This window comes from Sus scrofa, chromosome 2 (assembly GCF_000003025.6).
Source record: "Sus scrofa isolate TJ Tabasco breed Duroc chromosome 2, Sscrofa11.1, whole genome shotgun sequence".
NCBI lineage: Eukaryota > Metazoa > Chordata > Mammalia > Artiodactyla > Suidae > Sus > Sus scrofa.
This window is the reverse complement of record NC_010444.4, coordinates 61612663-61638894: the sequence shown is the minus strand read 5'-3', so window position 1 is coordinate 61638894 and position 26232 is coordinate 61612663. Positions and strand designations below refer to the sequence as shown.

The 26232-nt window shown below is 38.6% G+C and overlaps 1 protein-coding gene across 1 annotated transcript; it reads left to right on the top strand.

The window, feature by feature from the left end:
• LOC100525507 (olfactory receptor 10H3-like) lies at positions 11157-20338 on the top strand. The gene is made up of 3 exons (XM_003123463.1): positions 11157-11179; positions 12409-12593; positions 19368-20338. Exons 1-3 carry the CDS (start codon positions 11157-11159, stop codon positions 20336-20338), a joined length of 1179 nt encoding a protein of 392 aa, XP_003123511.1.

Below are 26232 nucleotides of genomic sequence, written 5' to 3'. Positions count from 1 at the left end.
TTATTTTTTATTATTTTATTTTATTTATTTTTTTGTCGTTTTAGGGCCACACCCGCAGTATATGGAGGTTCCCAGGCTAGAGGTCTAATTGGAACTGTAGCCCCTGGCCTATGCTACAGCCCCACAGCAACACAGGATCCAAGCCGTGTCTACAACCTACACCACAGGTCATGGCAACACCAGATCCTTAAGCCATTGAGCAAGGCCAGGGTTCCTAGTCAGATTCATTTCCGCTGCGCCATGATGGGAACTCTGTAAAGGAAGAAATAAAGTACAAGACCTGAAATCCTTGGAAGTTTTTTTCCCCTGCTTTTCTATCAGTTCTTGATCATGGTGCTTCATTTCCTCTGTGTTTTTATTTCTTTCTGTGTACTAGGGTTCTATTTTCTCCACATCCTTGCTAACATCGGTTATTTGTAGACTTTATGATATCCATTTTGACAGGTGTGAAGCAATATCTCAATGCAATTTTGATTTGAATTTTTCTGTGTTTAGCAACATTAAGCATTTTTTAACATGCCTGTTACCATCTGCATTTCTTCTTTCTTTTATGTATTTAAGTCTTCTTACCATTTTTGGTTGGGTTCTTTGGTTCTTGATAATGAATTGTATGTGCTATTTATAATTTTTTTGGATATTAACCCCTTATCTGTCATTATTTGCAACAATTTTCTCCCACAAAGTAGCTGTCATTTCAGTTTGCTTTTGGTCTCCTTTGCTGTGCAAGAGTTTCAATTTATTTAGATCCCATTTGTTTTTTTGTCTTTATTTATTTTGCCTTAGGAGACAGATTTTTATTTTTTTGATGATATTTCTTATTAATGTATGGTTGGTTGGTTTACAGTGTTGTGCCAATGTCTGCTGTACAGCAAAGTGACCCAGTTGTACATGTACACATTATTGTCTCATATTATCTTCCACCATGTTTTATCTCAAGAGATTGGATATACTACAGAAATACAAAAAATCGTGAGAGAATACTATGAACAATTGTATCCCAACAAATTTGACAACCTAGAAGAAATGGAAAACTTTCTAGAGACTTACAGCCTGCCAAAACTGAATCAAGAAGAAACAGATCAACTGAAAAGACCAGTCACTAGAAATGAAATTGAATATGTCATAAAAATACTCCCTACAAATAAAAGTCCAGAACCAGATGGCTTCACAGAAGAATTCTACCAAACATGCAAAGAGGATCTGGTGCCCATCCTCCTTAGACTTTTTCAAAATATTGAAGAAGGAACACTCCCGCAGACATTCTATGACACCACCATCACCCTAATTCCAAAACCAGACAAAGAAACCACCAAAAAAGAAAACTATTGACCAATATCTTTGATGAATATAGACTCAAAAATTCTAAAGAAAATTTTAGCCATCCAAATCCAACAACATATCAAAACGATCATACACCACGACCAGGTGGGATTCATCCCAGGTGCACAAGGATGGTTCAACATACGCAAATCAATCAATGTCATACACCACATTAACAAAAGAAAACTCAAAAACCACATGGTCATTTCAAAAGATGCATAAAAAGCATTTGACAAAGTCCAACATCCATTAATGATCAAAACTCTTACCAAAGTGGGTATAGAGGGAACATTCCTTAACATAATCAAAGCCATTTATGACAAACCCACAGCAAAGATAATACTCAATAGAGAAAAGCTAAAAGCCTTCCCACTAAAATCTAGAGCAAGATAAGGATGCCCACTCTCACCACTGTTATTCAACATAGTACTGGACGTCCTAGCCACAGCAATCAGACAAACAAAAGAAATAAAAGGCATCCAAATTGGAAGCGAACAGATAAAGCTGTCACTATATGCAGGTGACATGATACTATACATGGAAAACCCTTAAGACTCAACCCAAAAACTACTTTAACTGATCAACAGATTCAGCAAAGGAGAAGGATATAAGATTAACATTCGGCAATCAGTCACATTTCTGTATACTAACAAGGAAATATGAGAAAAGGAATACAAAAATACAATATCTTTTAAAATTGCACCCCAAAAAAATCAAATACCTGGGAATACTCCTGACCAAGGAGGTAAAGGACTTATATTCCAATAACTATAAAACTTTAATCAAAGAAATTAAAGAAGATGTAAAGAAATGGAAAGATATTCCATGCTCCTGGGTTGGAAAAATTAATATGGCAAAAATGGCCATACTACCCAAAGCAATCTACAGAGTCAATGCAATCTCTATCAAATGACCCATGACATTTTTCACAGAACTACAACAAACCGTCCAAAAATTCATATGGAACCACAAAAGATCCAGAATTGCCAAAGAAATCCTGAGAAACAGAAACCAAGCAGGAGGCATAACTCTTCCAGACCTCAAGCAATATTACAAAGCCACAGTCATCAAGACAGGGTGGTACTGGTACCAAAACAGACATACAGATCAATGGAGCAGAATAGAGAACCCGGAAATATACCAAGACATCTACGGTCAATTAATCTTTGACAAAGGAGGCAAGAACATAAAGTGGGAAAAAGAAAGTCTATTCAGCAAGCATTGCTGGGAAACCTGGACAGCAGCATGCAAAGCAATGAAACTAGAACACACCCTCACACCATGCATGAAAATAAACTCAAAATGGCTGAAAGACTTCAATATAAGACAAGACACCATCAAACTCCTGGAAGAGAACATAGGCAAAACATTCTCTGACATCAACTTTATGAATATTTTCTCACGTTAGTCTCTCAAAGCAACAGAAATAAAAGGCAAAAATAAACTAATGGGACCTAATCAAACTGACAAGGTTTTGCATAGCAAAGGAAACCAAAATAAACCAAAAAGACAACTTACAGAAGGGGAGAAAATAGTGTCAAATTATGCAGCTGACAAGGGCTTAATCTCTAGAATATACAAGCAACTTATACAACTCAACAGCAAAAAAAGTCAATAACCCAATGGAAAAATGGGCAAAAGACCTGAATAGACATTTCTCCAAGGAAGATATACAGATGGCCAACAAACACATGAAAAAATGCTCAACAGCACTGATTATTAGAGAAATGCAAATCAAAACAACCATGAGATACCACCTCACACCAGTCAGAATGGCCATCATTAATAAGTCCACAAATATCAAATGCTAGAGGGGTTGTGGAGAAAAGGGAACCCTCCTGCACTGTTGGTGGGAATGTGAGCTGCTACAACCACTACGGAGATCAGTATGGAGATACCTTAGAAATCTATACATAGAACTACATATGACCCAGCAATCCCACTCTTGGGCATATATCTGGACAAAACTTTCCTTAAAAAAGACACATGGAAATCCTGTGAAATCAGATTGTTATCATTATACAACTACAGATGTGATAAATTCATTTGAGTAATAAAAAAAATAAAATTAAAAAAAAAGACACATGCACCCACATGTTCATTGCAGCTCTACTCACAATAGCCAAGACATGGAAACAACCCAAATGTCCATCAATAGATGATTGGATTAGGAAGATGTTGTGTATGTATACACAATGGAAAACTACTCAGCTGTAAAAAAGAATGAAATAATGCCATTTGCAGCAACATGGCTGGAACTAGAGACTCTTATCCTGAGTGAAGTAAGTCAGAAAGAGAAAGACATACCATATGATATCACATATCTGGAATCTAATATACGGCACAAATGAACTTTTCCACAGAAAAGAAAATCATGGACTTGTAGAATAAACTTGTGGTTGCCAAAGGGGAGGGGGAGGGAGTGGGGTTGCTGAGGAGCTTGGGGTTAATAGATACAAACTATTGCCTTTGGAATGGATTAGCAATGAGATCCTACTGTGTAGCACTGAGAACTCTGTCTAGTCACTTATGACGGAGCATGATAATGTGTGAAAATAGAATGTATACATGTATGTGTAACTGGCTCACTATGCTGTACAGTAGAAAAAAAATCACATTGGGAAAATAACTATTAAAAATAATAATAAAATAAAATAACATTTAAATCTTAAAGAAAAGATAGAGATTGGATATAATTTCTCATGCCGTATGGTAGCACCTCATTGCTTATCCATTCTAAATGTAATAGTTTGCATCTAATTGCACAGTTTCTGTCAAAGAGTGTTCTGCCTATTTTCTCATCTTGGTATTTTATGGTATCAGTTCTTACCTTTAGGTATTTAATCTATTTTGAGTTTATTTTTGTATATGATGTGAAAACTATTCTAATCCTATTCTTTTCCATGTAACTGTCCAGTTTTCCCAACACCAATTATTGAAGAGGTTGTCTTCTCCATTGTCTGTTCTTACTTCCTTTGTCATATATTAATTGACCATAAATGTATGGGTTTATTTCTCTATTCTTTTCCATTGACCTATATATCTGTTTTTGTGCCATAACTAGGCTGTTTTGATTACTGTAAATTTGTAGTATAATCTGAAGTCAGATCATGTGACTTGATTCCAGCTTTGAGTTTTTTTCTCAGAATTTCTTTGGCAATTCAGGGTCTTCGATGGTTCCATATAAATTGTAGAAATATTTGTTCTATTTCTTTGAAAACGTGATGGTATTTTGATAGGGATTGCTTTATATCTCTGGATTGTTTTTTGGTAGTATGGGCATTTTAACAATATTATTTCTTCCAATCCAAGAACATGGAATATCTTTCCATTTCTTTGTTATTATGTTCAATATCCTTCATCAGTGTTTGCTAGTTTTCGGAGAGTAGGCCTTTCACCTTTTTTGTTAAGCTTATTACTAGTTTTTTTTATGTGATTTTAAAGGGATTGTTTTTTCCTTGCTCTTTCTGATCACTCACCATCAGCATATAGAAAAGCAACACATTTCTGTAATCTCCTATATTGTTCAAGGTTACTGAGTTTATTAATGGTGATACTTTTTTAGTGGAGATGTTTTCTAAATATAATATCTTGTCATTTGCATTAGAGACAGTTTTACTTTTCTTTTACAATTTTGATGAATTTTTGTCCAATATCTAGAGCCCCCATTACTATGTTACACACAAGTGGTGAGACTGGGCACCCTTGTTTTGTTCCTGAATTTAGTGGAAAGGCTTTCAGCTTTTCGTCATTGATTATTAGGTTGGCTCCAGGTTTTTCATAAATGGGCTTTATTATGTTGAGACATATTAACTTAAATCAGCTTTGATGAAAGTTTTTTTTATCATGAATGGATGTTTAATTTTCTAAAATGTGGTTTCTGTGTCTAATGAGATGATCATGTGATTTTTATCCTTACTTTTGCTAATGTGGTATATCACATGATTGATTTGCAAATATTGAAACTATCTTGCATCACTGGAATAAATCCAACTTGATTGTGGACTGAGATATATACATAGTCTCTTTGTCTTTTTGTCTTTTCTAGGGCCACACCTGTGACATATGGAGGTTCCCAGGCTAGGGGTCTAATTGGAGCTGTAGCCGCCAGCCTATACCACAGCCACAGCAACATGGGATCCAAGCTGCATCTTTGACCTATACCACAGCTCACGGTAACGCCAGATCCTTAACCCACTGAACAAGGCCAGGGATCAAACCCACAACCTCATGTTTCCTAGTTGGATTCGTTAACCACTGGCCATTATGGGAACTCCGGATCTTTTTTGTATAATGTTGAATTCTTTCGCTAACATTTTTGTCTTGAATTTTTGCATCTATTTTGCTCAGAGATATTGGCTTATAATTTTCATTTCTTATAGTATTTTTTTTATTTTTGGTATAAGTGTAAATAGCAGCCTCATAAATAGAAATTGGGAGTTATATATCCGCTTCAATTTCTCTTGGAAAAGCTTGGAAAGGATAGGTGTTAAGCACTTTTGTTCATATGTTTGGTAGAATTCTACTGTGAAGCTGTCTGATTCAAACTTTTGTTTGCTAGGGAGGTGTTTTTTAACAAATATAATTCACTACTAGTGATTGATCTTTTCATGTTGTCTAATTCTTGTTTCATTCTTGGAAGATTGTACGTTTCTAGAAATTTATCTTTTTATTCCAGATTTTGCAATTTGTTGGCATATAGCTGTTCATAATATTCTATTACGATTTTTTTTTTATCTCCGTGGTACTGGTCATTATTTCTTTTCCTTCATTTCTCATTTTGTTTATTCAGATCCTCTCTCTTTTTTCTTGATAAGCCTGACTGAAGGATTATCAATTTTGCTTATCTTTTATTAAAAAAAATCTCAGTTTCTTTGATCTTTTCTATTGTTTTTCTGGTCTTTAGTATATTTATTTACTCTCTGATTTTTGTTATATCCTTCATTCTGCTTATTTTGAGTGTTATTTGTATTTCCTTTTCTAATTCTTTTGGGTAGTAGTTTAGGTTGTTTGAGATTTTTCTTGCTTCTTTATAAAAGCCTCTGTCACTATAAACTTCTCTCTTAGAACTGCTTTTGCTGCATCATGTGGATTTTAGAAAGTTATATTTTTATTTAGATTTGTCTCAAGATACTTTTTGATTTCCTCTTCAATTTATTCATTGACCAATTTTTTTTTTGATAGCATGTTTTTGAGTCTCCACATGCTGGTGTTTTTCCTGTTTTTCTTCCTGTAGCGGATTTCTAGTTTCATATCATTCTGATTGGAGAAAACAGTTGATATAATTTCTTTCCTCTTACATTTGTTGAGACTTTTTAATGTGCCCTAGCATGTGATCTATTCTGGAGAACATACCATGTGAACTTGAAAAGATGGTTTATTTTGTTTTTTGATGGTGGAACAGCCTTTAGATAGCTATTAAGTACAACGGGTCTAATATATCCTTTAAGACTACCTTTTCCTTATTGAATTTCTGTCTGGATGACCTGTGCTGGATGTAAGTGGGGTCTTAAAGTCCCCTGCTATTATTGTATTATTGTCAATTTCTCCATTTCCAGCTGTTAATATATTTAGGTGCTCCTATATTATTTGCATATATGTTAATAATGTTATATTTTCTTCTTTTTTTTTCTTTTTGTGGCTGCACCTGTGGCATAGGAAAGCTATTGAACCAGGGATCAAATTGGATCTGTAGTGGCAACCTACACCAGCCATGGCAACACTGGATCCAAGACTCATCTGTGACCTACACTGCAGCTTGAAGCAATGCTGGATCCTTAAGTCCCTGAGTAAGGCTAGGGATCAAACCTGCATCTTCGCAGAGACAATGTCAAGTCCTTAACCTGCAGAGCCACAATGGGAACTCCTGTATTTTCTTCTGGTATTGATTATTTTATTGTTATAAAATGCCCTACTTTGTCCTTGGTTATAGACTTTTTTTTAAAGCTTATTTTGTCTGATATGTGATTGCTACCCCAACTTTTTCGTGGCTTCCATTTGCATGAAATATCTTTTTCCATCTCCTCACTTTCAGTATGTGTGTGTCTGTGTGTCTTTAGGTGAACTGTTTCTTTTAAGCAGCAGATAGATGGGTCTTAATTTTTTGTCCACTCAGCCAACAGATGTATTTTGATTGCAGCATTTAGTCCATTGATATTTAAAGTGTTGTGTGTGTGTGTGTGTTTTTTTCTTTTTAGGGCCACACCCATGGCATATGCAAATTCCCAGGCTAGGGGTCAAACTGGAGCTGTATTTGCTGGCCTATGCCACAGCCATGACAATGCTAAATCCAGTCCACAACTGCGAACTATACAGCAGCTCATGGCAATGCCAGATCCTTAACCCGCTAAGCAAGGCCAAGGATTAAACCTGCATCCTCATGGATACCATTCATTTTCATTACCTCTGAGCCACAGTGGGAACTCCAAAGTGATTATTGATAGGTATGTAGTTATTACAATTTTGTTACTTGTTTTCTGGTTGTTTTTATAGTTCTTTTGTTTGGGGGGGGTGTCTGTTTCTTTCTTTGCAGTTTGATGATTTTTTTTTAGTGGTATGCTTTTATTCCTTTCTAGATTTTTTTGTATTGATTGTACATTTTTGATTTGCTGTTACCAAAAATTTCAAAAATGTAGGGGAGGGGCACCTCCAGGGCATGTGGAAATTTTGGGGTCAGGGACTGAACCCAAGCCACAAGAGTGACAGCACTGACTCCTTAACCACTAGGTCACCAGAGAACTCCTTTTTAAATACATTTATGCTTTTTTTTTTAACTTGAGGTTCATAAGTGTTCACATATAATTATACCTACTTTTGTTAACTGATACTCATTTAAGTTCAAACACATTCTAAATGATCTAGACTTTTTTACTCCCTGCATTCCCTTTTTGCGTTTTTGGTGTCCTATTTTACGTATTCATGTCTATCCCTCAACAGTTTATCACAGCTATATTTTATTTTACTTATATTTGTCTTTTAATTTCTGTCCCAGCTTATATAATTTGTTGATCCACAGCCTTTACTATACAATTGCCTTTACTAGTGGGATTTTTTTTCCCCCTGTTTATCCTTACTTCTTCTTGTAGCCTTTTATCTTTTATTTTTATGGCCACACCTCTGCATATGGAAGTTCCTAGGCTAGGGGTTTAATTGGAGCTGCAGCTGCTGGCATACACCACAGCCACAGCTACACTGATCCAAGCCACATCTGCGGCCTACATTGCAGCTGTGGTCCCCCAGATCCTTAACCCACTAAGAGAGGCCTTGATTGAACCTGCATCTTCAGGGACACTATGTCAGTTCCTTAACCCACTGAGCCAGAATAGGAATGCCTCTCTTAGTCTTTTATGTTAGAGAAGACCTTTTAATACTTCTTGTAGGTTCAGTTTAGTATTGACTAGCTCTTTTAGTTCTTGCTTGTCTGAGGATCTCCTTTTCAATTCTGAATGATAATCTAGTCACATAGAGAATTTTAGGTTGTAGGTTTCCCCTTTTAGCACTTTAAATGTATCCTGCAACTCACTTCTGGCCTGGAAGATAGATGAAAATCTCCTGAAAGTTTCAGAAAGAAACAGCTGATAGCTTTATGGGAGTTCCTTTCATGTTACTCTTTGTTTTTCTCTTACTGCCTTTAGAATTCTCTCTATATCTTCTATTTTTGCCATTTTCATTATATATTTTGTTGTGGGTCTCTTTGGGTTCATCCTATTTGATGAACAGAGAATCAAATTCTCTGTTTGCTTGAGAATGTGCGTCATGTAGGTGGGATTCTGTTTCTTTCTTCAGAATTGGGAAGTTTTCAGCCATAATTTCATGAAATATTTTTCTCTCTTTTCTCTTTCTTGGATGTCTTTAGCCTTTAAAGGGAATGTTGGCATGTTTGATGTACTTACATGGTTTCCAGCATGACATACACATACCTCATATTATGGTTATATTCTCATGGGTCCATTTACCTGAAAAGCTGGGAGTACCTCACAGAAGGAATGAGACTTAATTCATCTCTGTGATCCTGATACCTACTACAGAGTCTGGTCCTTAATATATGTGTTGAAGCCCAGAAATATCCCTCTAGGAAGTATGCCAAAATTCTCAGTCTAGCATTCTTAGCCTAGATTCTATAGAATCTTTCTTAGAATCCCTTCCATGACTGCTTCCTATATGTCAGGCATTGTTTGCATATTAGTTCATAGAATACTCACCATGACCTATGAGGTGAAGTCTTGTTTTCACCTCTATGTTCCACCTAAGGAAACTGAGATTAGGTAAATTTGATAGTGTCAGGGTCACACAGCTAGAGCTGGGCTGAAATGCATGTGCGTGCGTATACAGCCAGGCCATTCAACTCCTGCAGTAGGCTGACTTAGGATATCATACCTCCCCAAGGGGTATCTTTCCCTTGGACTTGACAAACCAATCATGTGTGATGTGTTCTACATGCACTGGAATTTCTTTCCTCATAAACTGGTCTTTCACCAAAGGGGAAACTATGGCTCAGAAAAAGAGTCACTTGTTCATACCACAAAGCTTGTTCCAGAGTCTAGTCTCAAGCTGTTGCAGATTATTAAGTTACTTGTACCACATAGATAGGAACAGATGCAACTGTAGACTGGGCATACAGACATAGTGCCATGGCAGTAGCCAGGAGAGTGCAGACCCACTATGGGACCTAAACCTGATTACTTTCTCTTTCTGAGTATCAGTTTCTCCTTCATTAAAGCTAGTGAGGTTGACTAGTTGGCTTCTCTGAGATGTGATATGATTGGAGGATTCCCTTTGGAATCACAGTGTCAGAGGAACTAGATTCTGGCTTTTATGGGAGGAAATTATGCATGCTATCCTGGAACCAAGAAAGGAATTTTTTTCTGTGTCTTTTCACACAAACAACACCTAAGAATCTAAGATTATATCAGGATGCTCCATTATAGTCACTAGAATTATCTTCTGTAGAATGGTCATCTGGACAAGTGGATCTTTGAGAAGAAGCAGAGCTCTTGCCACAGGCCCATCTCCACTCCATCTCTGAGCCTGAAATCTAGTTCTCTTTCTTCTTTGGTCTCTGGGTTAAAGAAGTATCAGTTTAAAAAATGAGTTTATAGGGCACCAAATGTCTTTTGTTGACAGCCTGTCTGGCCCTCTCCAAGCTGCTTTCTGGATTTCTGCTGAGCTGAGGAAATCTGCTATCAATGTACATATGTGAGCCATGTTATGTTTTCCCAAATGTCTAGAGTCAAGGCAGTGTTGGTCTACATAGAGCTTAGGCAAATGAGATGGCAGGACCATATCAGTCTATACTGGTGTCTACCTCAACCCGCTAGCTCACTGTGCCTTTTACTAGACTCTTTGTGGGCCCCAGAACAATTTTTCTAAGAGGATCTTCAAGCTATTTATAGTTTATTTCTTTCTCTCTATGCTTAGCACACCTTTCCTCAGACTGTTCCCTCTACCATAAATTCCATCACAATATTTCTTGTGAAACTCTTTTTTTCCTTCAGAGTTCTTCAGGGGAAATGACACCTCTTATATACACTCAGTTTGACACTCATATCTATCAATGTCCTCACAGTATCTTGCCCTAATTTATTCATTCATATATTCAGCAAATGCTTATTCAATGCTTATTTTATATGGAAATATTTTAGGTGATAGGATCCAGCAAAGACCAAAGATAGAATGGTCTCTGCCTTCAGCTTCTTTTGGTCCACTGGGAAAAGTGTCATGTAACCAAAGATGACAATATACAGTGGTCCGTGGTGTGATGAGAGAATCCTAGGGACCGAGGAAGCTAAGTCTAGGTCAAAACTAGCCTGAAGCTTAGAGAAGGCTTCTGGGGGGTGATGTCTAAAGTGATACCTGGATGGTAAGTGGGTATGATACAGATAAGAAAAGTAAGTGGAGGAGGGGTTTCTGGATATAAAGAACAGAAAGTGCAAAGTTTCAAGGTGACAGAGTCATTGTGCCCTAGAGGATAATGGTATGTTTGGTGAGCTCTGAGGAGTTGGAAATGGCTTTGTGTTAGGGGGTGGTTCTGAAACGTGAATACATACAGACTGGAAGGGCAAGAGCATGCAAGAACTTAAAGACCATAGGAAGAGTTTGCTCCAAGAACAATGGGATACCCTAAATATTAAAATATATATATATGAAAAGAATTTTAAGGTAAACATATTCATATTACTATGAGGTAAACATATTCATAGACATTTGAGTTGTTTCCACTTTGGCATTCCTATGAATGTCATTCCTGTGAACATCTAATACATTCCCTAAAGGTCTAGGGAGCAGGGCTGAAAGTTCCATTTTAATCATGTCTTGGTTTTTCCTGAGACCAGATCCTTTCCCACAGCTACCTAGAGGCCTCCAGCTACTAGTCATCAACACTAAAAAGACACTCTGACTGCTCCTAAGATTCTAAAAGTTTCAGAAGCTCAATATCAGGAACCAGGGATGAAAATCAAAAGATCATATATGTATGTTATCACAGGGAGGCATATCGTAATGTCAGACTTTCTGGCTTGGATCATCAGGACAGCAGGGATAGGGTAGAACTTGATCAAGAAGAGAGATGAGGTTTTCCAGTGTGACTAGAAGTTACTGAGCACTTACATTCCCAACAGAAACCATTTTCCAAGACCCAGCTCCAAATTATCCACATTCTTGGAAACCTTCCAACTACCCTTATCCTAGGGCACGGCCCTGGATTCTGAATCTGGGCTTCTCCAGGTCCTGCCTTCCCTCTGACTCTACTTTGACCCAACAGGGTTGTGGGCATTTGTATCTAGTCCTGTCTTCTGCAAGACTTGGAGATCCTTTGTCCTCAACAGGGGCTGTAACTTCTCTGGGAAGAACAAGGCAGCTGAGAGTCTGTTCTGTGTGGATGGTGGGAGGAGGGATGAGAGACTGCAGGTCTCAGAAGAGCCCCTGAAGTCCCTCCCAGTGGACCCAGAGGACTGCCCTTTCAGATTAATTTCAAGGAGTGGTTCTTGGGAACCATATGCTTGGGAAACTGCAGCAGGGATAAAGCACACTGTGTCAGGTCCAGGACCTTCTATATATGACCCCATACCTGTCTGTGACTGCTATTGATAGGACCAAGCAGGAGCCCTTTTTCTGCCCTTCCATGCAGGACATTTCTCAGAAGAGGCAGACCAGTCAGAGGAGAACCAGGAGAGAGAGGGTAGGAAGGAAGAATCATACAATTTTTGGTGGCACCTTCCATGCAGGACATTTCTCAGAAGAGGCAGACCAGTCGGAGGAGAACCAGGAGAGAGAGGGTAGGAAGGAAGAATCATACAATTTTTGGTGGCACTGTCCAGCCTGGGCATGGAGTCAGCGCAGAGGAGAAGGGTAGTAAGAGAGGATCATAGCTTTAGGAGGCTGACTGAGATCTCAGTTTACCCATTCTGGGCCCCTGATTCTGACCCAATCTAGATTCTCTTTGTAGCTCTTATGTCAGCCGTTCTCATTCCAGGGTGATTCTATTCCGCAGTGGACTTTCAAACATGTCTGGAACATTTCTTATGGTGGGTACAGGCATCTGGTGGGCAAGGCCAGATATGCTGCTAAATGTTGTGCAATGTAAAGTACAACCAAAGAATTGTCTAGCCCCAAATATCACTGGTGTCGAGGTTGGGAAATTGTGCTCTAGGTATATCTTGTCTCTGCTGGTGTGTCCTAGGCTGGGACAAAGTTGGCCCATGCTAACCTGGAAAATAGGCTCTGGGGGAGTCAGAGGTGTGATCTGCATGCATTCCTGTGATGTGTGTGATGTTTATTCAGCACCTGTGTGTGAGCCATCCTCCATGAGATCAGAAGAGATGAAATTCTGTCCACCTATTAGAGGAGCTGGGAGAGCCTAACTTTGATAATCACAGCTATTCCACCAAGTAGGTGATGGGAAGGTGGACTTGTAGCAGTGATGCAGGGACTAGAGAAGAGAGTGGAGGTTGCATCAGCCTCCTAGAGGGAACTGTGTTTGTGATTACAAGAGGTGCTAAGTGCTCCACTGGGGTCAGATACCATGAGTTTAGAAGGGGGCCAAGTGGTGACATCTGAATCAGAATGATGACAACAAACCAGATCAGAAGAAGGAACACAATCTCAAAGTCAGTGAGAATTATATTTATTCGTAACCTGAGCCTTTTATGCAAATCCTCATGTACCCACTGAAGGCAGTTTTCTCTCTACTCCTATTTTTCTTCTGGGGTTAGGAGGCTCAGAGCTGAAACGTTCTTTCTCAAAGACACACTCTGAGAGCTGGGACTGGGATTGAAACACTGGGTCTGATGATGGCATGCCATGTGGATATTTCAGAAATTTCTCTCTGGAAGCCAGAGTGTAGTGGAAGCAGAGGAGGGGACATGAGAGGAGCCTGGGGCTGTGGTCCAAGAGCAAGGAGATAGAGCCATATGGATGGAAAGGAAAGAGAGAAACCAGAACTGTTTAGTTGGGAAGGAGAATGCTGAGTGACAGGAGGGTTGAGGTGCAGAAAGCAGTTGATTCCAGTGTCTGTTTCTGAGTGAGGAATTTAGGTGGTTGGAAGACTGTTTTTTCATCATAAATGCAGTCTTCCTCACTCCATAGAGCATCCTTACTCCGTAGGGCATATTCACTCCAGCTAAGTTCCTTAATGTCCTAGAGATTCTGCGTCCTCCAAGTTCCAGGCTGACCCCTGAGTATTGTGGTCAATATTTAGAGACAGTGCTCTAATGAGATTACTAGGGGGTGCAATTGCGGGTGAGCCCTCTCCCAGAGCCAAGGAGTTCAGCAGCTCTGGGAAGCAACATGGCTCAAGTCATTCATAAAAACTTTTTAAAATTTTATGGTGGACTTCAGGTGCAGAGGCTTGAGTCAATGATATTTCCAATTTGCAGCTTTTGAATTATCATTGATTTGTGCAAGGTCCTTCTTGTATCTCATAAATATATTCCCTTTATTTCATCCCATTTCCTTTTTGTTTTGACAATCATTTAAAAATACTTCATGTGTATTATTTGATTTGGGTATTTTCTTGCATGTTTTGTATTGCTTTCTATATGTATATCTTTAAAAATTAATGTTTATTTTATTAGAGGAGTTTTAGGTTTACAAAAAAGCTGATCAGAAACCATAGCAAGTTCCCACTTACCTCCTCTCCCCTGGACACAGTCCCCTCTATTTTTACATCTTGCATTAGTATGGTCCATTTGTTACAATTGATGAACCGATATAGATACATTGTAATTAACCAAAGTCCAAGTTTACATTAAATGTCACTGTTTGTGTGGTACATTCTATGGATTTTAACAAATGTGTAGTGACATGTATCTACCGTTCCAGTTTCATAAAGAACACTTTCATGCATTCTATTTCTAATGTGCTCAAATGGAATTATAGTAGATCGTACATCATGTTTTTTGTTTTATTCATTCAATATTATTTAAAAATCAATTTACATTACTAGGTATTAGATGTGTACATCTAATACCTGCTTGGAGCTTCAATGTTTTCATCAACCCCATCTTACCTGCCCTCACCCTAATTATGGATAAGAAGGCTTGTGCAATTCCCCCCACTAAAGCAATGCTACAAGGAATATCATCCTATACAATCCCTATAAACAAATTTGAGAAATTGAAATAGCTACTTAAGACCAAATTTGCTGGTGCACAAAGCATGTCTGTTTTGAATTTTCACCATTTTACATTCTTACTAACAGTATGGAAGACTTCTTTCTCCCCATAATCAAATCAACATAGCATTTTCTAATTTTGGAAACTGGATAGGCATACAGTGATATTTCACTACTGTTTTCCATTTTCTACCCCCTCCTTTATACCGAGCATCTTTTCATTTTCATGGGTAACTCCTTCTGTGATTTCTCTGCTCATACCCTTTCCTACCTCTTCATTCTTCTGGATATCATTCCTTTAACAGTTTTACACAATGAAAATTATTTTCCCTCCAACTGTCCATGTGCCTGATTACTTTATCCAGGATATCCTTTGGGAAGCAAAACTCCTTAATGTTGATATCTTCATGTATTTTATTTTATTTTTTATTATTATTATTATTTTTTTTTGTCTTTTTGCCATTTCTTGGGCTGCTCCTGTGGCACATGGAGGTTCCCAGGCTAGGGGTCGAATCAGAGCTGTAGCTGATGGCCTATGCAAAAGCCATAGCAACTTGGGATCCGAGCCTCATCTGCAACCTACATCATGGCTCACAGCAATGCGGATCCTTAATCCACTGAGCAAGGCCAGGGATCGAACCCGCAACCTCCTGGTTCCTAGTCAGATTCATTAACCACTGAGCCACAATGGGAACTCCTTCATATATTTTAAAAATCACCTTGACCTAAGTGCTTTTGAAAGTCAGTTTCTTTTACTTGTCCTATTAACCTTGTGGTTTATATTTCTTATATATGTTTGAATCCATCTGGATTTACCTTCACACATAATCTTGGGCAGAAATTCAGATCTACTTTGCTTCATAGCATTAAGAATTTTTCCACCACTAATTAGTAAAAAATTTATCTTTTCCCTTTGATTCGTACTGGCACATTTATCGTATAGCAGGTTTTGAATAATAAAGGGATGTCTTCTGAGATCCAATCAGTTCAATCGGTGTCTATGCCTTTTCCAGGTTTACATTTTAAAAAATGTTTGACTCTATAATGTATCTCCATACCTAGGAGGGCATATGTCTCCTTTTCACTCCGTATTTATGAAATTAGTATAGTTTTGTAATTTTTTTTTCCAGAAGGAATTTTGGGTTAGTTTTATCAAGTTCACAGCTGACTCACTGGATTTTAAGTGCAGTAACCCTGATGATATAGTTTAGGAATAGAATTGACATCATTAAAATATTAGCTCAAATCATCTGAGAGTGTGGACTGTTTTCAAATAACAGAAAGTGATCATCTTCCACACATTTATTGGTGGTTAATTTTTTTGCGTTTGGAAGTATTGTAGGTTTTGGCAAATTTCTAGCTATTTTAAATAACAGTAGTTTTCAAAGTGGGTTGAAGATCCTTGGGGGTCTGGATATACATTCTGGTGGGGTCCTTCCTTTACCACGTACATATGAGGGTGTGTTTTCATCATATAGTTCAACTAAAACAATATATTACCACAGGCAGACATTAGGCATAAAAATGTGAGAAGTTTATTATTATTCTTTTAAGTGTTCTAATATTTAAGTATTTTTAAATATTCTCAGTTTTAATTTCTAATATGGTAAAAAGTGATAGTTATGACCCACTGAAACAAAAGCCCTAAGGGCCTCAGTAACTTTTCAGTGTAAAGGCATCCCGAGACTAAATTGCTTGAGAGCTGTTTCTTTAAAGTTCATGTCATTATTGGAAGTGGGTTTTTAAAAAAAATTTTTGAGGTATAGTTTATTTACAATGTTCTTTCAATTTCTGCTGTACAGCAAAGTGACTTAGTCATAAATATATATATATATGTATGTGTATATATATATAATTTTTTCTTGCTGTCTTCCATCATGTTCTAACCCAAGAGATTGGACAGAGTTCCCTATTCTGTACAATAGGACTCCATTGCTTATCTATTCTAGATGTAATAGTTTGTATCTACCCTACCACTCCCTCCCCACTCCCCCCAGCAACCACGAATCTTCTTCTCTTACTTTTACTTAAAGTCTCTATTTTGAATGGTAATTACTGATGAACATGAATAGTATGAGAAATACTGTTTTTTGGAAGTTGATCTTGCCTTCTGCATATTGTGCCCTTATTTTTCTAACATATTACATCTTGATTCTTTTATCTTTTCTAGATAGATGGTCATGTCCCTTCCCTTCCAATCCTTATGTATCTTCTTTTTTTTCCTTGTAGCACCACTCATGACTTTCAGTTCCATGTTAAAGAACAACAGAGACAGTGAGTATTCTTGGCTTGTTCCTGATCCTAAAATAATGCACCTAGTTTTCCAATTAGTACACTATTAGCCCGTTTTGTAGTATATATTCTTTATCTAGCTAAGAAAATCACCTCTGACTTCATGTTGCAGATATAGATATGCACCTATCAAATTGTTATGTTTTACAACTAAAACTAATACAATGTTATATGTCACTCATATCAAAACTTTAAACATCATAAATAGGAGCTGAAATTTAGAAAGTGTATTCATTCCTTGATCAAAATATGTAATTTTTCTTTTTTAGTTTATTTATGTGATGAATCACATGATGCCACACCATCTTGTCACTCATGGGGTAAACCAACACCACTTGATCATAGTTTACTATTTTTACTACATCATTCATTTTTACTAAATTCAATAAGTAAATTTCATTTTTATAAAATTCATTTATAATGAATTTTTAAATATGCACGGAAAGGTAAAGTGAACCCATAATTTGCCTTTTCTTAGAAACATTCTTTCTGGTTTCAGTATCAAGATAGCATTAATATGATGAAATGAGTGGGGCAATTTCATGCATTTTTTCCATTTTTGTTTATTAGATTTTGAAGAACATGTATACGGTATTCACAGCTGTTCCTTAAAAGTTTATGAGCAATCACTTTTATCCCACTGGGGCTGATGATTGTAGGAAGGGAAAGTCTTTAACCATTTAAGTCTCTTTAGAACTTGATCCGTCCTACACCACAGCTCACAGCAATGCCAGATCCTTAATGCACTGAGAGAGGCCAGGGATTGAACCCACAATCTCATGGTTCCTAGTTGGATTCATTTCTCCTGTGCCACAACAGGAACTCCTCTTTAGAACTTTTTTGAATAACAAGGGTCTTTATTTTTTTCTTGCATTAGTTTTGGAATTTTGTATGTTTCTGAGAATTTATTCATTTTATAACTTATTTTACAATTTTATTACTTTAAAAATATCCATAATTTCTGTAGTTATTTTCCAGTTTAAATTTTGTGTTTCCTTATTGGCATTTTCTCCTTGTTTCTGATTTATTAACCTTTTCTATCATCTGATTTTGGTTGTACTAAAAATGATTTCCAGGGTAAAGTTTCTTAATAAATATGTATACATTTAAATCTGTATATTCTCCTCATAGTACTATTTTGGTTTAAAAATTTGGCATTTGATACTTAAGTTATTTAATTATAAATATTTCTTCATTTATGTCATGATTTACTATTGAAACAAAAGATTATTTAGTACTATATTGAGTTTCCTAACTTAGGGAGTTTGGAAAGCTATTTTTTCCTCTCTCAATTTGCAATTTTAGTATATTATAGTTCATATCAAATATTTATACTTTGAAGTGAATGGAAGTTTCTCTATGATCAGAAACAAGGTCAAATTTTGTTGAAGTCCTCTATGTTCTTTAAATAAATGTTTCATCTCTGTTCAGTTAAAAGCTATTTGTATTTTATATAATTTCACTGAAGTTGTGATTATTTATTACTAATATTCTAGTGTATATTGCTATATATAATTATATTTATGCAGGCCACTACAATGTTCTTCTAAACTTCATAAGATATTCTTCTTTGTCCCTTGGTTTGCGCATGTGTGTGTAATTATTTTTTGAGGCATTGTTAATTTACAATATTGTATTAGTTTCAAGTGTGCAGTATAGTGATGCCATATTATTACAAATTATACTACATTCAAAGTTATTTCAAAGGAGTTCCCTGGTGGTGGAGGGGGTTAAGAATCTGGTGTTTTCACTGCAGGGGCTTGGGTCACTACTGTGGTGTAGTTTTGATCCCCGGCCCTAGAAAAGTTAAGAAATAAATATATAGTATAGAGGACCTCAATTGCCTCTTAATCTATTTAAAAAATTTTTTTTGAATTTTTGTCTTTTCTGGGGCTGCACCCGTTCCCACGGGTCCAATCAGAGCTGTAGCCACCAGCATACGCTAGAGCCACAGCAATGCCAGTTCCCAGATGCAACTGCGACCTACACAACAGTTCACGGCAACGACAGAACCTTAACCCACTGAGTGAGGCCAAGAATCGAACCCGCAACTTCATTGTTCCTACTTGGATTCAATTAAGCACTGAGCCACAATGGGAACTCCTAGAAACTATTTTTCTTAACTGCTGTTTTTCATTGTTTCCAGTCTCACCAGATGCAGCATTCTCATCTGGTCAGAACCACAGCACAGTGTCTGAATTCATCCTCATCGGCTTCTCCAACTTCCCTCAGCAGCTCCTGCCCACCTTCTTCCTGCTCTACCTGCTGATGTACCTGTTCACGCTGCTGGGGAACCTCCTCATCATGACCACCATCTGGAGGGAGCACAGCCTCCACACACCCATGTACCTCTTCCTGTGTGCCCTCTCCACCTCTGAGATTCTCTTCACTGTCACTGTCACCCCTCGCATGCTGGTCGACATGCTCTCCACCTACCGCTCCATCTCCTTCACGGCCTGTGCCAGCCAGATGTTTTTCTCCTTCACGTTTGGCTTCACCCACTCCTTCCTGCTCATGATCATGGGCTATGACCGCTATGTGGCCATCTGCCACCCCCTTCGCTACAACGTGCTCATGAGCACACGTGACTGTGCCCGTCTTGTGTCCTGGTCCTGGGCTGGTGGCTCAGTCATGGGGATGATGGTGACAATGATAGTTTTCCACCTCACCTTCTGTGGGTCTAATGTGATTCACCATTTTCTCTGCCATGTTCTTTCTCTCTTGAAGTTGGCTTGTGGAAATGAGACATCTTCTGTCACCTTGGGTGTGATCCTAGTATGTGTCACAGCCCTGATGGGGTGTTTATTCCTCATTGTTCTCTCCTATGTCTTCATCGTGGCTGCTATCTTGAGGATCCCCTCTGCTGAGGGCCGGCACAAGACCTTCTCCACCTGCGTCTCCCACCTCACCATAGTTATTGTGCACTACGGTTTTGCCTCCATCATCTACCTCAAGCCCAAGGGCCCCCGTTCTATGGACAGTAACACTCTGATGGCCACCACCTATACAGTCTTCACCCCCTTTCTGAGCCCAATCATTTTCAGCCTCCGCAACAAGGAGCTGAAGAATGCCATAAAGAAAAGCTTTCACAGAAAATTCTCTCCCCTGAGTTCCTGATGGTCAGTTTGGTGGTATGGAAGTGTGACATACGGTTTGGGTTTAATAATGTCTGTCTTCATAGAACTGTTATACTGACTCAGGTCTGTGAAAATATTCACACTCCACAAGAGTTTGATGCATATGAGCCATTTGTTTTTCTCCAATCTTCTCCCTTCTTGCATAGGTTCAAGGCATCATAGTTTCTTATTTATACCGGATGGGATGAACTATATCCCATTATCTATGCCTAAGAATGTGTTATCTCTCTATCAACAGATGTGGAGACCCACATGGAAGTGTCAGGACCCTGATGCACATAATTCTTCTCAAATGGACCAGCACAAGAGGACTTTATTCCCCTACCTCCTCAAGATATAAACAAAAAATCCTAAAGATAGTGATAAATGCCACCAGAATTGAGTCTTTTTCATATATAAAGTGCTGTGCCTATTGCTTTATTATATTTTTTTCCACCATGGCAGAGACTAGAAGTTTATTTTGTGTAGAGGGTCAAAGACAGTCTCTGCACAACTGAAGTCATGCTTTATTTTTCCAAGGAAGATGTATAGATGGGCAACAAGCACATGAAAAAATGTCCCACATCCCTGATTATTAGAGAAATGCAAATCAAAACTACCACGAGATACCGCCTCACACCAGTCAGAATGGCCATCATTTAAAAGTCCACAAATAACAAATCCTAGAGGGGTGTGGAAAAATGGGAACCCTCCTGCACTGTTGGTGGGAATGTAAGCTGCTTCATTGTATTTTAATTATAAAAAATATACAAAGGAAAATAAAGTGCTTGTCATAGGGAAAATGGTTTACTATTTACAGTTTCTTACTGGGTTTTGGGGCTATAGACTATAACGGAAGTTTTTTGTTGAACTGAACTGAGTGAAGAATGTTAGAATGCAAAGTAGAGAGATATGGAGAGAGAGAGAGATAGGCAGAGAGAGCAGTCTAGTATAAATGGACTCCTTCAGATCTGGTCATTCAATGGATTAAAAAATATACGGGGCAAAATCTGGCCAAGATGGGGGGAAGGATTAGAGGTTGGCAATAGGGCAATATGAATATGAGGAAGGGGAAGAAAGGGGAAATGATGGAGGGCAATATGCATATGAAGAAGGAAGAGAGAGAGATTGAGAGAGAGAGGAGAAAAAAAAGGGAAGAGGAATTAGGTAAGAACATAGGCATGTAAAAGGGTGTTGTTATCTGACATCTTATAGAAATCCCTTTCCACTTTTCCCACCCATAATCTTCAGTAAAACATCAATTTTCACTGTTATGTTAAAGTTGCATCTATGTAAGGAATGTTCTGAAGGACAGTGTGCCGTCTCAAGGCGGCACAAAGAGAGGTAAGAGCTACCTATAGGTACCCTCATTATACAGATGGGAAATGTTGGTGGAGGTCACGCAAATGTGACTGAAGGAGGTCACAGGGAACGTCAGGTCTATCTGACATCCATGCTGGTGTTTAGGAATATATATCACTGAGGCTTCAAATTTCCAGGAAGAGAGCCCTTTGAGGGACGTTAATTATTTTTTTATTGCTCAATGAATTTATTACATTTATAGTTGTACAGTGATCATCACAATCCAATTTTATAGGATTTCCAACATGCAACCCCAGCACATCCCCACCCCCGCAAACTGTCTCCTCCAGAGACCATAAGTTTTTCAAAGTCTGTGAGCCAGTATCTGTTCTGCAAAGAAGTTCATTCTGTCCTTTTTTCAGATTCCACACGTCAGTGAAAGCATTTGATGTTGGTGTCTCATTGTATGGCTGACTTCACTTAGCATGATAATTTCTAGGTCCATCCATGTTGCTAAAAATGCTGGTGGCTGAGTAATATTCCATCATGCATGTGTACCACATCTTCTTGATCCACTCCTCTGTCGATGGACATTTAGGTTGTTTCCATGTCTTGGCTATTGAAAAGAGCACTGCAATGAACATCGGAGTACATGTGAGGGATGTTAATTAGTAACTCAAAGATGAGGCCGGGTGTTTGAGCTGGTGGCAGATGATACTTTATGATAAACCCACAGCCACCAGTCATCTCATCAGCACACACAAGACACTTTCATCATAGGGTCACAAAGCGAGGACAGCATCAAAGACCAAATATTTATGTTTTGTGGTATCACAGGGAGGCATATGCAGATATCAGACTGTCTGGCTTGGATCACCAGGACAATGGGAATAGGTAGAATTTGATTTGGAAAGAGAGGCAAAGCCATCCGGTCCGGCCCGAAGACTTGTATTGCACAAGAGACACCACTCTTTAAGATCCAGATCCAAGTAGCTCTTACTCTAAAAAGATATTCAGCTGTTCTCACCTCAGGACACAGCCCTGGAATCCCACTCTAGGTTCCTCCAGCTTCTGCCTTCCCTCTGACCCGACCTTGACCCCAAGGTGTTGAGGGCATCTGTACCAAGCCCTGCTTTTCCCCCAAGACAGGAAGATCCTCAGGTCTCTGCAGGGGCTGATGTCTCTCTGGGAAGAGGAGACACCAGGGTCCTTTGTTGTGCATGGATAGTTGGAAGACAAAGAGGCTTCAAATTCCCAAAGGCCCCCTGAGTTCCCTCCCAGCCTCTCCAAACCCTGAAAACAAGTCTTCTAGGTTGGTTTCCTGGAGGTGTCCTGGGGAGCAGCCTGCTGAAAGCCCAAGCAGGGATAAAGCACATGGGATCAGTTCCAGTAGCCCTTAGGTCTGACTTCACACCTGCTCGTGGGTGCCACTGACAGCATCAAGCAGGAGAGCTTCTTCTGCTCTCTCCTACTGACTACTTCATGGAAGAGGCAGGCCAAGCTGAAGGGGACCAGGAGGGAGAGGATAGGAAGACAGTTGTGGGTAGTGCTGTCCAGTCTGGGAATGGGAAGAAGAGTCAGAAGAGAGGATCTCATGCTTGGGAGGCTACGGGGGCAGGGGGAGTCTCCTCAGTTTACCATTCTGGGTCCTTGGTTCTCACCCAGCCTAGGTGCTCCATACAACTTCTAAGGCAGCAGTTCTTAGCCTGGGGTGATTCTGCCCCACAGCGGACATTTGGACATGTCCAGAGACAGTTTTGCTCATCCTGATCATGGGAAGGAGGTGTGCCAAAGACATCCGGTGGCTTGTTGCCAGAGGTGCTGTCATACATACATGTTAAATAATGTACATATAAATATACACTAATATATAAAAAATTATAATAATGTATGAATAATGTATTATAAATAATAGAATACATGTTGTATGTGTATTAGTGTGGTTCATTTGTTCCAACCAATGAACCATTGTGGATCGATTATTATTTTCTGAAGTCCAAAGTTTAGAATTCTTTCTTTGTGTTGTAATTTCTATGGATTTTAACAAATTTATAATGATATAGTATGAATTTGCTGGTATACAGAGCATGTATATTCCGAATTTTCACCATTCTGCATTCTTACCAGCAGTGCAGGAGGATTCCTTTCTCCCTATTGTCCAATCAACATGGTATTTTCTAATTTGGGGAATCCACCATGCAAGGAGTGTAACTCCATTGCTTTTATTCATTCCCCTACCCCAGTCCTTTTTCTGAGCATTTCTTCATTCACCTGCGTAACACCCTTCTGTGATTTCTCTGCTCACATCCTTTGCTCATATCTGTATTGAGGTTGCTACTTCTTGCTTATTCTTCTCGATGGTGTTCCCTTTTCGGTTTTAGACAATGCAAATGATCTTGTCCCAGTTTTCCATCTGCCTATTAACTCAATTCAGGATATGCTTTGTGGAACGGAAATTCAAAATTTTGATGTTTTCATGTCTTTTTAAAATCACCTTGCAGTCTGTGCTTTAGAAAGTTTGTTTAGGAAGTCCTTCTCCACTGCTAGATCGACAAGGTAATTCTCATACACGTTTTCCTATTAACTCTGCGGTTTCTATTTCATATTTATGTCTTGAATACATCTGGATTCCACCTTTGCATGTGGTCTTGGGCAGAAATTCAGATGTACTTTGCTTCATAAAAGGAGCTGTTTTCCCACCACAAACAAGTAAATGGTGCCCCTTTTCCTTTCATTTGTGTTGCCACATTTACCATATATAATGTTTGGAAAAATAGTGGGGTGTCTTCTGAGATATCCAACCAATTTAACCAGTGTCTTTATCTGTTCTTGGCTCACATTAAAAAAAAATGGCTATGACCCTACAATGTGTCACAATACCTAGAAGGATGTATTGCTCTTGTTTACTCCAATTTATACAATTAGTACAGTTTTGCACGGGCTTTATATTTAGAGGAAATTTAGTATAGTTGTTAAATTTACAATCCATTCGCTGGAATTGTAAATGCAATTGTACTGACAGTATTATCTGAGGAAAAAGTGACATCATTACTATATTAGTTCATCCCATCCAAAAGTATAGCCTTTTCCGTGTATTCAGATCCTCCTCTACATTTTTCTTATTGCCTAAATTTTTGTCTTTGTAGGTTTTGCATGTTTTTGGCTAAATCCTAGATATTTTAGGAGTTCCCATCGTGGCTCAGTGGTTAATGAATCTGGCTAGGAACCATGAGGTTGTGGGTTCAATCCCTGGCCTCGCTCAGTAGGTTGCAGTGAGCTGTGGTGTAGGTTGCAGACGTGGCTCGGATCCTGCTGGCTCTGGCTCTGGCGTAGGCCAGCGGCTACAGCTCCAATTAAATCCCTAGCCTGGGAACCTCCATATGCCACAGGAGTGGCCCTAGAAAAGACACACACACACAAAAATCCTAGATATTTCATATCAAAGCTTTCCAAATTGTGATATGAGGACCTCTGGAGGTCCCAGGACCCTTGCTGGAGGGCCTTAGTTTCCTAATATATAGGATGTATTTTTGTCATATGCTTCAGGTAAAACATATTGCCACAGACTAAAGGAAGAACTGGGCACCAGCATCAGGTTGCCTCCCATCGGGCCAGACATTGAATGTATTTGCAAAAACGTAAAACCAGGCCAGTATCCTCACTACTTAATTTTTGGAAATGTAGTTACTTTCCAAAAAATGTTATTATGGTAAAATGTAATAGGCTTATTACTGTTATTTTAAATGTGCTAATACTAAATATTTTAAAAGATTCTCAGATTCAATTTTTTTTTTTTTTTTGGTCTTTTTAGCTATTTCTTGGGCTGCTCCTGCGGCATATGGAGGTTCCCAGGCTAGGGGTCGAATCAGAGCTGTAGCCACTGGCCTACGCCAGAGCCACAGCAACACGGGATCCGAGCTCCATCTGCAACCTACAGCACAGCTCACGGCAACGCCGATTGTTAACCCACTGAGCAAGGGCAGGGACCGAACCCGCAACCTCATGGTTCCTAGTGGGATTCGTTAACCACTGCGCCACGACGGGAACTCCTCAGATTCTATTTTTAAAATGTCAAGATGGATAGTTATGACTCTTCCAAACCAAAGCCCTTTTCGGAACTCACTAATTTTTAATAGTAAGGGGATCCTAAGAACAAAATGTTTACGGGATTTTTTTTCTTTGGAGTTTGTGTTACTATTGGGAGCCTTATCCTACTTAACTTAAATTCTATGTCTTGAACGATAATTACTGGTGGAATACCATGAGATATATGATGCTTTGGGGGAGTTGATCTTGCCATCTGAAGCATCGTGCTTCTTTTGTTCTGTATACTGCTTCTTGATTCTTTCACCTTCTCTAGGTACACAGTCGTGTTTCTTCCCTTCCAACCTTGTATACCTTCTCTCTTTTTCTTTCCTTACAGCACTGCTCATGGCTTTCAATTCCATGTTAAAGAGCAGCAGACACGGTAAGTAACCTTGGATTCTTGTTCCTAAAATAGTGTATCTAAAGTTCCCCTTTAATAAACCATTTGCTAGTGTATCTAAAGTTCCCCTTTAATAAACCTTTAAGGTGTGTTTAAAATTGAAGTGT